Source organism: Salvia splendens, chromosome 8 (assembly GCF_004379255.2).
Source record: "Salvia splendens isolate huo1 chromosome 8, SspV2, whole genome shotgun sequence".
Classification (NCBI taxonomy): domain Eukaryota; kingdom Viridiplantae; phylum Streptophyta; class Magnoliopsida; order Lamiales; family Lamiaceae; genus Salvia; species Salvia splendens.
Window position 1 is genome coordinate 28,415,766 of NC_056039.1, and position 14,013 is coordinate 28,429,778.

Consider the following 14,013-nt stretch of genomic DNA (forward strand, 5'->3'; position numbering starts at 1 on the left):
TATGTATGCAATAATTTATGTAAATATATCTTCATTCTATTTGAAAATATAATAATCGTCTATGGTGTAACAGGAGGAATATGCCAGTTTAAATTTATGATTTAGGTGTAATAATAATAAATTCCTGATATAACAATTCTCCTATAGTCAGAATAAAGATACGAAATTATTAAGTGTAGCGACTATATTAGTATAGTATTAACTATTAAGTATTAACAAATAAATTAGCAATGGATTGGTGGGTGATGACCAAGAGGAGTTTTGGAATTAGCCATTTTCTTTCCAAAAGTCACATTGAATTACATAGACAAAAGTTGAAGTACTAATTGGATATTAAATTAAATTCGTTTTAAGCTCTTATTATGAATATTTAAATGAATTGCCACAATATGATTAAATAGTTCTATTTCAACACACAAATTGGTTTGAAAAATGAAAAGCCCGCCGTTAATTGGGGCATTTTCGTCTTCATACACTGGCACGCCCAAATTTGAAATCAGACAGACAAAAATCGACCGGATTTTCTTCATTTGACAACCATACAAATCCTTAATTCAAATCTTAATCACTCCCACATCCCGATTCCCAACCCCCCCAAAATTAATTCAGATTTCTCAAGATTCATTAATGGCTTCTTCAATCAGGCCTGCAACTCGCTACAAGTCCAACAGCCTTAACAGCTCCACCAAATCCGACCCCTCCTCCTCCGCCGAATATTCCTCTTCGCGTGGCACCACCAATTCACGCGCCCTCGTTGCCAAGAAATCCGATGCCAGCCACCTCAATTTCAGCTCCATGGTCAAGAAATTGGTGGAGACTAAGAAGGTCAAAATTCCGGCATTTGTGATTGCCTCTGATCTGTTGGCGGAGGATTTGAAGAAAGGAGCCAAGAAGAGCGCTGGATTGAGTGGACTTCACAAGAAGCTGTTTAAGGGCTCGGCCAAGAAGGGAGAGGAGAGCTCCAAGAAGGCTCTCACGGAGGTTAAAAGTAATACGAGGACTTTGGCGACGGTGCTGAGGAGTGAGCGGGAGCTCTTGAGTTTGAATAAGGAGCAGGAGGAGCAGATTGATGAGCTCAAGATTCTGCTTGAGGAGAAAAACAGAGAGGTAATTATTTTCTCGCTACATTATATATTCCTTGATTGTTATTGATTGGCTGATTCTATTTAGCTGTTGTTGCTTGGACCAATTCAAATAAACATTTCTAATTTTCTTAGGAAAGATAGTATTTTGGACAAGCACTTTTGTTAAGAAGAATAATTGGAGTTTTGAAGTGTTAGTGCTAGTACAAGAACACTGTCTTGAGAAATGTGTTAACACAAAGTTCTATGAGAAATGCAGTAGTTCAATGTAACAATGTCTTGTTCTATTAATAAAAAAATAGTTATGATTTGATTAGTACTTTTGTGAAGATGATTAATTGGAGCTCTCTATTGCCAATTATGTAGTAGCTTTTGCTGCTGTAATATCAAGTGTTCATGAGGTTTCTCTGCGGTGCTTTTTAGTTTGTCATACAAAATATTTCACATCTGACCCCAACTTAAACGTATTAGTTCTTTCGAGTAGTGTTTATGAGTCAATGATGTATATGCTCTAAGATGAGGCTATTCTTGAATGTTACTAATGATTATGCAACTTTTAGGTTGAAAAGTTAAAAGACTTGTGCTTGAAGCAAAGGGAAGAGATAAAGTCTCTTAAAAGTGCTGTTCTCTTCCCAGATGTTATGAATTCGCAAGTTCAGAACATTTTGGAGAAGCAGGGATCAGAGCTAAAACAGGCTAAGCAACTCATACCAAATCTTCAAAGACAGGTTACTTCTCTTACCGGACAGCTGCAATCTCTTGCTGAAGATCTCGCGGAGGTAGAAATAAATACGAGCATTTTGTTTTCTCTTCTACATGGGCTCAACCGCAAAATATGCTTGATCTTGACATATTTGTGTGTTGATCCATATAGTACCCATATTTTGGCAACAAAGTTGATTTGGATTAATGCTCGTATACGCTATCATTGTTATTCATTAACGATCAAATGTGGGACAATCTTGTGTTCTCTTTGGTCTCAGGTGAAGGCAGACAAATATTCTGGAAGAGGATTCAATGATAGCCCTTTCAACTCCCCAAGGACTCCATCATATGATCAAGAAAATGCATCAAATTTTCTGGTAAAGAATACAATCAATCATCTATTCCTACTTTCTCAAGTAAGAATAATGTCACATGTATCAAATTTTTACTCCTTTTGGCTGTTGCTGTTAAGACTGAATATTTCAGCAATGCATAATTTTCTTCTTCCAATTTCAGATAATGTGAAATTCTTTATGGTTCTTCAATTCTATTAAGCCTGATGAACCTATTTTTAGCTTACAATCAATAATTCTTTGCTCTAGCATCCATGGCTGTCTTCAAATCAACTTAACAATATAGTTAGTTCTCTATCTATTTTTTTTATCTTACCTTGTTTTCTGTTTTGAATAGTTCAACCAAGAATATAGCTCCGGGGATTACACCACACCAGAGAGCCCAGATGACATGTTTCTGAAAGATTTGAATCCCTGCCTCACACCTTGTTATTCCAGGACAAAATCTAAGGTATACAAAACATGGATAACATGATGTTTTTAGTACATAACATGGATAACGTGATGTTTTTTTTGTAGGAATTTAGTATATACGGTTCTCCCACTGATGGGGGATCGTCTCCTGAGATTGTTTATAACACATGTGGGATGAAGTTTTTGAGAAGTTCTGAGTGTTCCCAATCATCCAAGGTGCTCAAGGGTTTGGTCACGGGAGCTTCTAGCTGTTCCGGTGACACCCGATGCACACATGAAAACCAAATGCATCACAGACTATTCTGATTCTCTCTATATCATCTGCCGTTACAAGTTCTTGAAATCTCAGTGTGTTGGAACATTTCAGCTTAGTTGTATGTGACAACAAGCACTCTGTATCACTTTGTCAATATTTGAGTTTTGTTCATCATCTAAAGCATAATAAATAAGAACCCAATTTTGGTAGAGCTTTTTTTGAAGTTTTGCAATACATGTTGGCTTGTTTGCTGAACATAATTCCAAAGCATGACTATTTTATACTAGTATTTTGTGAAAAACAAAATATATATGAATAAAAATGACATTTTTGTTCATAGAATTCCATCTCTAGACGAGTTATCTATCCTACCAAACATGTGCTGAATTGATTTCTTATCTCGGATGTCTTGCTGAGCTAAAATGGAGATATCAAAACATTAGATTCATTAAGAGTTCATAATTTTTTCTGTTACAAAAACAAAATCTTACAATGGAAAAACAAGCTGGTTTTATCCATTGTAATAATAAAAATAACATTCACTATAGTATCTAATAAGCAACCATATATGAACACTTGTTATAAGCTCAACAAGAATTTATAAAGAAGAATGAACTTAAACAGCTACTTAAAAAAGTGAGCTTTTCAGCAGATCAAAACCCTCTTAAAGAATGAAGTGAAGAAAGCAACTGATAAAAAAACGAAGTATATAAATGCGATTTTGGATCTTTGAAATTGCACGTTTCTTCAATTTAAACTGTGGTCTTATGTACTTTATTTGGTTGAAATCAAGTTTGTCCATGACCGATTATTGTAGAAGTAAGGTTGATGCACAATAAATGAGAGTAGGATCAAAACATTGAGCTTCCGAACACACAATGAATTACTCTCTAACTACAATGGAATGGCTTCATGTTAATCAAAACAAATCAGACTTCAAATCCATGAAAAAAATAAGTACTAGTAGGAGTACTAACTAATGATTATTCCTAATAAACAAGGATAAATCAATGGTTTGTTAAAGTTAAAGGCCATTTTATATCAAAAAAGATGTAGTTGAATAAGCGACAGTGACATTATTAAGTCAGTGAAAAAAAGAGGGTTTTCCATTCCTCAAGAATCTTGCTCTGCAGGAATTCCTCCATTGATGGCCATCCTCACCACCTGAAAGATAACTGCAAATCCCACCACCATCAAATTAAAAATGTATATATATAGAGAGAGAGAAAGAGGGAGAAAGGTAAGTTATTAGTAGTTATTACAGGAGGCGACGACCAAAACGGCGAAGAGAATAAGAACAACGTGAGCAGGCTCCAAGGCGGTCTTGTTGGAAGAAATGGGCCCTACTCCTCTCCTGCTTATATTCTTCTCAAACTTTGCCACTTTCTTCTCCGCCAAACGCTTCGACACCGTCTGCGCACATTCAAATTTTGAAACCCTAGTTAGTTTCATTCCAAAAATACGCCAACGCAGCACTAGCTGTTTCACACGTTCAAAATTAACAAACAAAAACACAAAGAATAACTAATACTCCTATGTTTTAAATTAAAAACAAGAACAAAAGCCAATATGCAAGGGCAGCGCAGTTGGTTCCGGAGGGGCAAAGTTACAAGAAGAACAAAAGCCAATAACATTTCGTATTTGATTGATTTGCAGAAAATCATTTCAACTTAAAACAGCATCAAAAAAATTTCACAGATGGAGTTGGGAATGAGGATTTTACCATGTTGCAAAATTTGATTTCTGAAGAGATGTTGGAAGCAGCAGAGTTTTTCCTCGTCTCAGAATACTGAGAATAGTAATAAGAACTCTTCTGGAATATAGAAGCAGATGATTTCCTTGTCTCAGAATTAACTCTCCTGTCATGTCCTGTCCTGTCCTGGCATATAAAACCTAGCACCGCATTTGAAATTTATTGCTACCTAAAGCTGGGCCCCACTCAGTTATTATGTAGAATAATTTCTTTTAAATTCTCAATAAAAACTTGTTTAATGAGAAAAGATTTATGAGCAGACATATAAAAGTCAATTGCTAAACAATTGTTCTCATATTTTCGAAGATTCGTTGTAATTTTATTACAGAAAAGAAGGCAAGATTTTCTTGGCAATCAAAGGGATCGCTTTGTTAAATTAACCATTTTATAATAGGCATGGAAAATGTAACCAACTTCATAATCTTACATTGGGCGTAATCATAATACGCATTCGTTCCAAAAATATAGGCCACTTTTGCTATTTTGTCCGTAAAATAAAATTAATCAATTTCTATTTTTGAAAAAAATTCATTACACATTACAATATTAATAAATATGGATTATATTTTTCACTAAAATACTTCAACTACTTTATATTCTACTGATTTCGCATCAAATCTGGTGTAATTCCAAAATCTTTATTTTTATGGGAACAAAAAGAGTATCAATTTTTAAATATTTTAAAAATAATATTAATACACATTTACAATGTCTATTGAGAATCTGAATTGTACAAAATTAAAGTTCAACTAGTGCTCTGGCTGCGAGTTCTCAAAATAAGAGCATCCGCAGCGGTGGCGAAAGACGCCACCGCCGTCCGCGCCGTTGGCAAGGCGCAGGACCGCCGCCGCTGCAGCCGCGCCGCTGGCACGGCGCTGCTCGATGTATCGAGCACGTCCGTGCCAGCGGACGCACACGTGGCGCGCTCCCATTCGTCAACGGCATAGCCGTTGTGTTTAAACTTTTTTTTTATTTTTTTTTAAAAATCGGTATTTAATTATAAATAATGCTAAAAAATAAAAAAAAAATATTTTCCAAATCCCAAAAATATGGCCGTTTTTTTCCCGTTTTTTCTGAATTTTTTTGATTTTTTTTGATTTTTTTTTTTCCCCAAAATCATCTATAAATACACACATTCATCATCCATTTATCACATCAAATCATCTCTCATTCATCTCTCATTCATAATTCTCATACAAACTATCAACACATTCATCCCTCACTCAAAATCTCAAATGGATTTCACCCATATTATGGTGGAAGCGGAACGCGAAGAACAAGAATACTACGAACAACATCGTGCCGCTTACGAAGCATATGTCGCGGCGAATACCCCTGCTCCTCCTCCTCAACGAACCAGATCAAATCGACGGTACATCCATCGTGACCGGGAGGGAGCCCACGAAAGGCTCGTTGCCGACTACTTTGCCGACCAGCCGCGGTTTCCGGCAGATTACTTCAGGCGCCGTTTTCGCATGTCAAAGCGCTTGTTCATGCGAATTGTCAACACATTGTTCGTCACCACTCTTCAATGATGTGATGAATGGTGTAGCACCGGCGATCGACTTCACCATCAACGGAAATATATACCGCATGGGTTACTATCTCGCCGATGGTATCTACCCAAGGTGGTCGACGTTCGTGAAGACGCTCCACAACCCGCACGACCCGAGACGGGTTCTTTTTGCGCAGCGTCAAGAGTCAGCGCGGAAAGATGTCGAAAGAGCCTTCGGGGTCCTTCAAGCTCGATTCAACATTGTGAAGGCCCCGGCTCGGCTGTGGTACGTGAATAATATCGCCGACATCATGTTCACGTGTATTATATTACACAACATGATTATAGCCGACGAAGGGCCGAGGGCGGCTAGCTTCTACGACGAGGACGAAGCCGGAAGCTCAACAGCGAGGTCTCCCCTACGCCGAGGCGAGCATACGACGGTTGGCCAGAGGATCGAGACAAGACACACAATGCGCGATACTCGAATCCACAATCAACTACAAGAAGACCTAATCAACCACATGTGGGCGAAATTCGGCAACGAGTAGTGTCATTTTTAATTTTTAGGATTTTAATTATGTAATTTTTAATTTTTAGGATTTTAATTATGTAATTTTTAATTTTTAGGATTTTAATTATGCAATGTTTAATTTTATTTGTCATTTGTAATATTTATTGTGGGTTTTAAATGAATTTTAATATTATGGAAATGTTTTTGTGTAATTGAATTTTATATTAATTGTGCTCGTCCTTGCGGAAGAGCACAGTTGTGGGTGTTGTGCTCTTGCCAGAGAGCAGGCATGAATAGTACCGCCCGGGCCCACAACCGTGCCGCTGGCAAGAGCACGGTTGTGGATGTAAATATCAAATTTATACCTAAATTCATGGTTTTTATGACTAATGTCACTTTTACTACTCCAGTTGACACCATATGATGTAGGATTACTTCTGCCATATAAGAATAAGTATGTCACTTAGATAGAATAAATTTGTTACATCGATTTATATTATTGATGGAATGACTAACTATAGAATTTCTGCAACTATGTACATTTGATGATATATTTTAGCAACTATGTACATTTAATGATTTTTTTAATTAGTTTTAAAGTGTAAATCATATCTGACTCTGACCTCAAGTTGATGATTTTTCAAGATTTTTCTCATGAATATTCCTACTGAAAATGCTAGTCACACTTGTTAAGAAAAGAAAATGTATGTTATGCAAAAGCAACTCATTTGCTATTTTCTATCTTATTCTCTTTTCTACTTTGAACTTTCTTTATTCTCCAAACAGTTAATACTATATTTTATTAGTATTACATTAGTCCTAGCTAAAATGATACATTCTTTTTCGCACTTATTTTAAAAAAATAATAATAATAAATAGTTAAAATGAAGAGAAAGTAAATAATAGATGGAATAATGTAGAAGATACTCTATTCTATATTATTCTCTCTAACTTTAACTACTCCAATTTATTGTCATTTTACAAAATACGTGCAAAAAAAGAAACATGTCATCTTAGTTGAGTTGGAGGGAATGTCATTTTATTAAATTAAATTATGTGTTTAAAAAAATTTATCACTTACTAATATAATTAATGTGAATCTTAAGGATTCAAGACACATATGTTTGCCCCGGACTTGCTCTTGTAAATATTTCAATAACCCAAACAAACCCAACAAGAAATGAAACAATAAAAATGGTGGAAAAGGGAGAAGGTGTTATGATTTAGATAGATGCTTGGAACCTATGAACCTTCTACAAAACAATGAAGACAACCCAAGGCAACTTTCACCAAAGCAAGAATCTAATGGCTCCACAAAACTAGCAACATAAGAACTAGAATTGCATACCTTAACATTCAATTTAAGCCCGACAATAGATTAAAATGCAACCACAAGGGATTTTGATAAATCTTCAAAGATGAAGAGGAATGCTCACAATGGAGTCTTTGGTAGGTTTACAAAATGTTCAAAGCTGCCATAGAAAAACCCTAACATGTCTATTCATACTAGAAGTGAAAAAGGAGTAAAATAAAACAATTCTTGGTAAAAAAGACACATCTCGGACAAAACACCCGACCGGGCGTTTCCCTAGGTTCATTTCGCCCGCCCGAGCGAAGTTTCTGGACAAAAACTGATCTCTCGACATAACCGCCCGACCGGGCGTTTTGCATGAGGAAAAACGCCCGCGCCACGCGTTTTGTTCTGCATTGCGCGGCTTTCTTAAAGCGATCATAACTTCCTCATCCGGGCTCCGATTGAGGCATGCAAGATATCCACGCGAAGCTCTTTTGACTATGGAGACAATGGAAGTCTTAGGAGAGGATTTGGACTTTATCTTCAAAGGCAAATTCTGGTTTGAATCAGACCTCCAAATCCGGATTGGCTCCTTGCCATGTCACCACCTTGTTCTCGGACCCCAATCAACCCATGGCCCTCGATGTCGTTGTATCCTATGATTGTGAATACCCGGATTCACATCAATAACGATGGGAGTATTATATTGTATATTTATTTAAAACTTTTGTGTAACTCAAAAGGTTGGCAAGTGAGAATTGACTCCCATCGACATTATCTACAGTTCTACACTACAACTGTGAAGTCAATTTTGCAACATTTTAACAATTTTTTTTTGTTGTTAAGAGCATCCACAACCGTGCTCTTGCCAGCGAGCACGGTTGTGGGCCCGACGCCACTATTCATGCCTGCTCTCTGGCAAGAGCACAACACCCACAACTGTGCTCTTCCGCAAGGACGAGCACAATTCAATTTAAAATTCAATTAAACAAAAACATTTCCATAATATTAAAATTCATTAAAAAACCACAATAAATATTACAAATTACAAATAAAATAAAAAAGACATCATTAAAATCCTAAAAATTAAAAATTACATAATTAAAATACTAAAAATGGATATGAGAGAATGAAGATGAGAATGGATACGGGAGAATGAAGATGAGAATTGTGTAGTTTGATGTGAATTTTTTGGTGTGAAAGTGGGGGTATTTATAGATGAAAGTGTGTATTTTTGGGGGAAAAAATAAAAAAAATTAAAAGTGGTAAAAACGGTAATAAACGGATATATTTTTTTTGGGAAGTGAATTTTTTTTTAATCGGTTTTTTTAAATAAAAACCTATTTTTAATTAAAAAAATTCAAAGGCAACGGCGCCGCGCGCCACGTGTCCTGCTCGCTGGCACGGCGCGGACGGACGCGGGTTGGGCCACCACCGTTGTGGATGCTCTAAATTTTAAATGTAAGAAAGAAAATGTTAATTTACAAAAATCATAAATTTAGGTAAAAATTTGATATTTTACCCAAACTTTAAATGTAATAAAAAAAGATAGTGATAAATGTACATAAATTGGACATACATAAATAAACTTTTTTAACATTGTATATTGAAAATCAATTTATAAATATGAATTAACTAAAAATAAATTGCATGTTAAAACCATCTCCAACCATACTCCAAAAATGAGTTTTGGTGTAGAAATATTCTCTAACCATACACCAAACTCAAACCCATTTTTGGTGTTTTTTGTGAAATAATACTACCAAATATGGTGTTACTGCAAAAAATTTGTGATACAAAAACCAAAAAATGGTGTAAATTTTGAATTTGGTGTAAATGGTTGGAGTAAAACTATTTTTTGGTGTGACGTATACTCGAAAATGGGTTTGAGTTTGGTGTAAATGGTTGGAGATTGTCTAATCATTCCATAACAATTTAGGAAATATTAAAATTTTTAATTAAATACCAACAAACTTAAGACAAATATAATATTAATTGAATTTTGTATGATTATTTCGAATCTAAGCTCAAAATCATATAAAAAATGTGTTATAAATTTTCCATCACTTCTTTTAGATTGCTATATAATAATGTATAACAAAACTAATTTGTAATAGAATTCAATTAAATTTAAAATTTAGGAATGTACATGTACTATTTATATACTACTTTCAAATAACATGCCAATTTTCTATTAATAATAATGACATTTTCGTAAGGGTTGTTCCCAAGACATGGCCATGAAAAATGTTGTTCTCAATTCACTATTTTTAATGGATTTAACATGTGAAGTGTGTACAACGGGAAAACAACCTAAGAAAAATCTTGAAAAAAAAAATTTGAGTAAAGAGGGAAACTATTTTCCTCGGGTCAAGTTCATCGTTAGCTTTCTCACTGTAAGATAAGAGAATTCTTAAGTGAACTTGGATTTGAAGCTTTATGTTTTTACATCAACACAGACAATATATTTACGACATCTAAACAAATTACATATGCTAAAACAACCAAGCAAAACTTGATTGCGTTTCATATATATATATCCAAAAGTAAAATAAGTTGAAAGGATATCAGGAACACACATGCTACATATGAAGATTTGAGAGGGTAGGGAACCATATTGCCGTATGCTTAATTGAAGTTAATTAGCCAAAACAAGTGTTTCTACCAGTTTTGCAACTGAGAGGAAATGCTTTTCACAACCGGGTGGTATTCGGTGTGAAGATGTCTCTTCGCCTTCTCTGAACCAGGTTGCCCGAGCCAATCATTATATAGCCTTTTGATTCCGGGATTTTCAAAAGGATCACCCACCAATACCTGAAAAAGTGTAAAAGCCTAAGCAATTAGCATCTACTATAGAAGGACATCAACATATTATTAGGTTGTCAAGACACTGAAATTTTTTTTCCTTTTCCTAAAGCCGAAAGTTCGGGATTAAGGAATTTCGAACTCACCAATTCCATCCCCATATTTTAACATTGTTTTCCACAAAGTAAAAGGTTATCAGACACTCGTATAACTAGCAGACAGAATAGAACCTCAATCCAAGAAGGACACTAACAAAATCAGACTTACATTTTCAGAATATGTTGCTTCCAACGATTGAATCAAATCTTTTGCAGATTGACCAGGATTGGGTTTGATTTGGCCTCCACCATTAAGACATCCTGTCATAGGTGCAAACATTAAGAAAACATAATTACGTTAAGATGAATATACATCAGTTGACAATCCAAAATTAAAATCTGAAGGTGGGAAAGAAAAATACCAGAAGGGCAAGCCATTATCTCTAGAAAATGATATTCACACTTTCCAGATTTGATTTTTGTAACAATGTTCCGCAAGTTCCTGAATCCATAACATAAAGCAAATCTCAACACAATTTTACCATCAACCTGCATAAGAAAGAGATTCTCTTAGAAAAAAGAAAACAAGGTTTCCATTATTTTTTTATGTGAAGTATGTTTATAGTGAAGAGCAACTAAGATACATATTCGATTTCTTGCATGTATGCTACAGAGGAAGGTGTAATGATGAAAACAGACACCAGGGGAAAGTATGAAGCATCATTGAACAAGGAATAAGAAGTAACAAGGTAAACCAAGTATGAGAGGAGGAAAAAAAAGGATTTTTTAGGCGAATCTGCTGAATGAAGGAAATATCAAACTTACTTCCAAAGTAAGTTCACGAAAATCCGCATTCCTTACAGTCTTATACTCAAGAGGTCCATCAATTTCCTTCCTAAAAAGCATCTTTGAGGCATAACGAAAAAGTGTATCAGCATAACCTCCAGAGCTCCCACGAACACCATAGAGATTGCCTTCTTCATCTACATTGGATAATCTGTGGATGAAATTATTAATTGATCAGTCCCAGCCCTCAGTCCATCATAGCCTGCTTCAGATAGCCTATAAACAATAAACACTTACAATTTATCCACAGGAGAATCCTCCAAGGTTGTAAAATCAATTGATTTCATCTGCGACAATAATAGATAATTTACATTTTAGATAAACAGTATATAAAACAACAAATACTGGATGATCAGGCTGCTAACAAAGAAAATATACCTTAATTAGATCTAAAACCTCTCCAGTTGTCAACACTGAGTCAACCTCTGTAATTCTTTCAGCATCTGAATCTGACTGAAACATAAAGTCATCTCGAGCAGCCTCAAGCTTTTTGTCATAGCAGGGCATCACAGTCACGTGATATATGTCCTCTGGCCTGCTTGCACATACAGTATATCCCCAATATCAGAAACCATTTCTCTAAAGTTCATAAATTTGGGAGGCATAAGAACTTCTTAAGTGATTTTTAATGCGTGCAAACTATGATTTGATATTGGGTCAAATGCACATAAATTCACAAAAAATAACAAAGAAGCTGAAATACTGAACCAAAAGTGAAAAGTGTCCATTACAGTGATTTAGAACACAATTGTTTGTTGGAGGCTTTTCACTCACCTGATACATAATTCTTGGCAGATGTGGTTCTTAATGGCAGCACCAATTGTTTGTTGGGGGCTTTTCACTGAAGAAATATGTGGAAGAATATATGATCCAAGAGTTTTTTCGGCATAGCATATCCAACCTGCCATTCAACATCAAGGAAAATTCAGTTACAAATTACAATCAAGAAAGCCATCAATTATTATGAAATAACTTAAAAGTCCAATAGACAAAGTCTGCCACCCAAAACGTTTTCTACCTCTCTCCCACAAACAACCGAGCGAACATAGATAACTAGTTGTGACATCATATTTTATATTTTTATTAGGTTGAAAAGAGCAAATATTTGCACCTACAGCAGACAGGAAGAGTTTTTGTATTTCAGTACCTGGACATGCAGATGAAATCATAGGAAGGTCTGACTTTGACTTCTCTTCACTAGCTGAATTGCTTTCTCTATAACGAGCTATGAATTCATTACAAGACTCAATAAGTGTTAAATCTCGACTGCTGCTAGTATCAAAAATGGCTCTCACTCCCAAAGACTTCAACAATGTTGTAAGTTTCTTAAATACCTGAAATCATTTAAAAAAAACTGGTAGTGCCAGGAACTTGTACCCAAAATAGACAACCCAGCAAAAATAATACTCTAAAGTACAACAATGATTTCTATATATAAAATCTTACCTGAAGGGGAGAAAGGCCAAAATGAACAGCAAGAGAAGCCCTAGACTGGGGAGAAAGGGAGAAAATTATAGATTTTCCTTTGTTGAGGTTCAAAAGAAACTCATCTAAACTCTGCTTCTCAAGCATAACTGTCTCTGCGGAAGTTATGCACCCACTGCACGAGAATCATGAACATTAGTGTACCAGTTTCGATTTTCTCTCCTCCCTTCATTCTTCCCCTGCAGTTACTCACACACGCAAGTGCAGAGGAGTACCTAAGTGACTATATCTAGCAACGGTGGTCATAAAAAAAACACGTTCATCCTAAAAAATAAAACCATAGTTGTATTTACCTGCATGCTAAGCAGTCCTTGAGTGAGATCTTCACAGGCTCCGTCTGAGCCGCTTTAGGAGCCATCCTAGATTTTCCAGCATTCTGTTCACGAGCAGCAACTACAATGACTACGACGAAGATGACAAACAAAGAAAAAATGGCAACAAACAAGATCATACTAAACGAGGATGCACTTTCTGCACCAATGATTCCAATAGTCATCTCAATTGATATTATACTTCATAATTGAAAAGAGAGCAACATAACCAAGCACTGAACTTCACCAATTGCTAAAGCCAATTAGAAATGTTTGCCAAACTCTAATAGAACCGCGAACGGTTGAGCAATTTCAATAACAGGGATCAAAATATGTGAAATTCCAATCAAAATTGTCAAAAAGCTAGCTGGAGATTATCGATTAAAAAAACCCAGTTACCTCAGTTTTAATGACGCAGCCTTGCGATGGAGCTATGTAATCGTTCAAGTCGCCAATTCTGAGCGTGGCAGAAAATCTCTCCGACATTATCGCAGTCTGTATGGTGCACGATTCACTGAAAAACGAAGATTGATAGTTGATGATGTAGAAGTTGAATCTTGTGTTCCAGTTTTGGTTCGGAGGAATTAGGGATTTACAGATTACTAAAAGGGGATTAAAAGGCGGTCGAAGGGGGTTTCCTTCTGCCCAGTCGATAAAAGTCA

The 14,013-nt window shown here is 35.7% G+C and overlaps 2 protein-coding genes and 1 long non-coding RNA gene across 4 annotated transcripts; 1 reads left to right on the forward strand and 2 right to left on the reverse strand.

The window, feature by feature from the left end:
- The first annotated feature begins 522 nt into the window (after window positions 1-522).
- Window positions 523-3,019, forward strand: LOC121743569. The gene is made up of 5 exons (XM_042136894.1): window positions 523-1,107; window positions 1,643-1,861; window positions 2,066-2,164; window positions 2,478-2,591; window positions 2,660-3,019. The coding sequence occupies exons 1-5, from the start codon at window positions 628-630 to the stop codon at window positions 2,858-2,860; spliced, it is 1,113 nt and encodes a 370-aa protein (XP_041992828.1). The 5' UTR covers window positions 523-627; the 3' UTR covers window positions 2,861-3,019.
- An 824-nt stretch (window positions 3,020-3,843) lies between these two features.
- LOC121744546 lies at window positions 3,844-4,675 on the reverse strand. Its single transcript, XR_006038641.1, has 3 exons — window positions 4,534-4,675; window positions 4,073-4,223; window positions 3,844-3,985 (listed from the first exon to the last, which is right to left on the reverse strand). It is a non-coding gene; the product is annotated as an uncharacterized LOC121744546 (long non-coding RNA).
- A 5,593-nt stretch (window positions 4,676-10,268) lies between these two features.
- Window positions 10,269-14,013, reverse strand: LOC121745441 (protein NAR1-like). Of its 2 annotated transcripts, none has more exons than XM_042139353.1 (11): window positions 13,751-14,013; window positions 13,334-13,416; window positions 13,002-13,155; window positions 12,703-12,889; window positions 12,330-12,456; window positions 11,934-12,090; window positions 11,793-11,842; window positions 11,535-11,706; window positions 11,132-11,258; window positions 10,939-11,030; window positions 10,269-10,680 (listed from the first exon to the last, which is right to left on the reverse strand). In XM_042139353.1, the coding sequence occupies exons 1-11, from the start codon at window positions 13,835-13,837 to the stop codon at window positions 10,528-10,530; spliced, it is 1,389 nt and encodes a 462-aa protein (XP_041995287.1). In that variant the 5' UTR covers window positions 13,838-14,013; the 3' UTR covers window positions 10,269-10,527. The 2 variants fall into 2 exon arrangements, with proteins under 2 accessions (XP_041995287.1, XP_041995288.1); XM_042139354.1 differs by having other exon boundaries at window positions 13,002-13,219; window positions 13,751-13,797.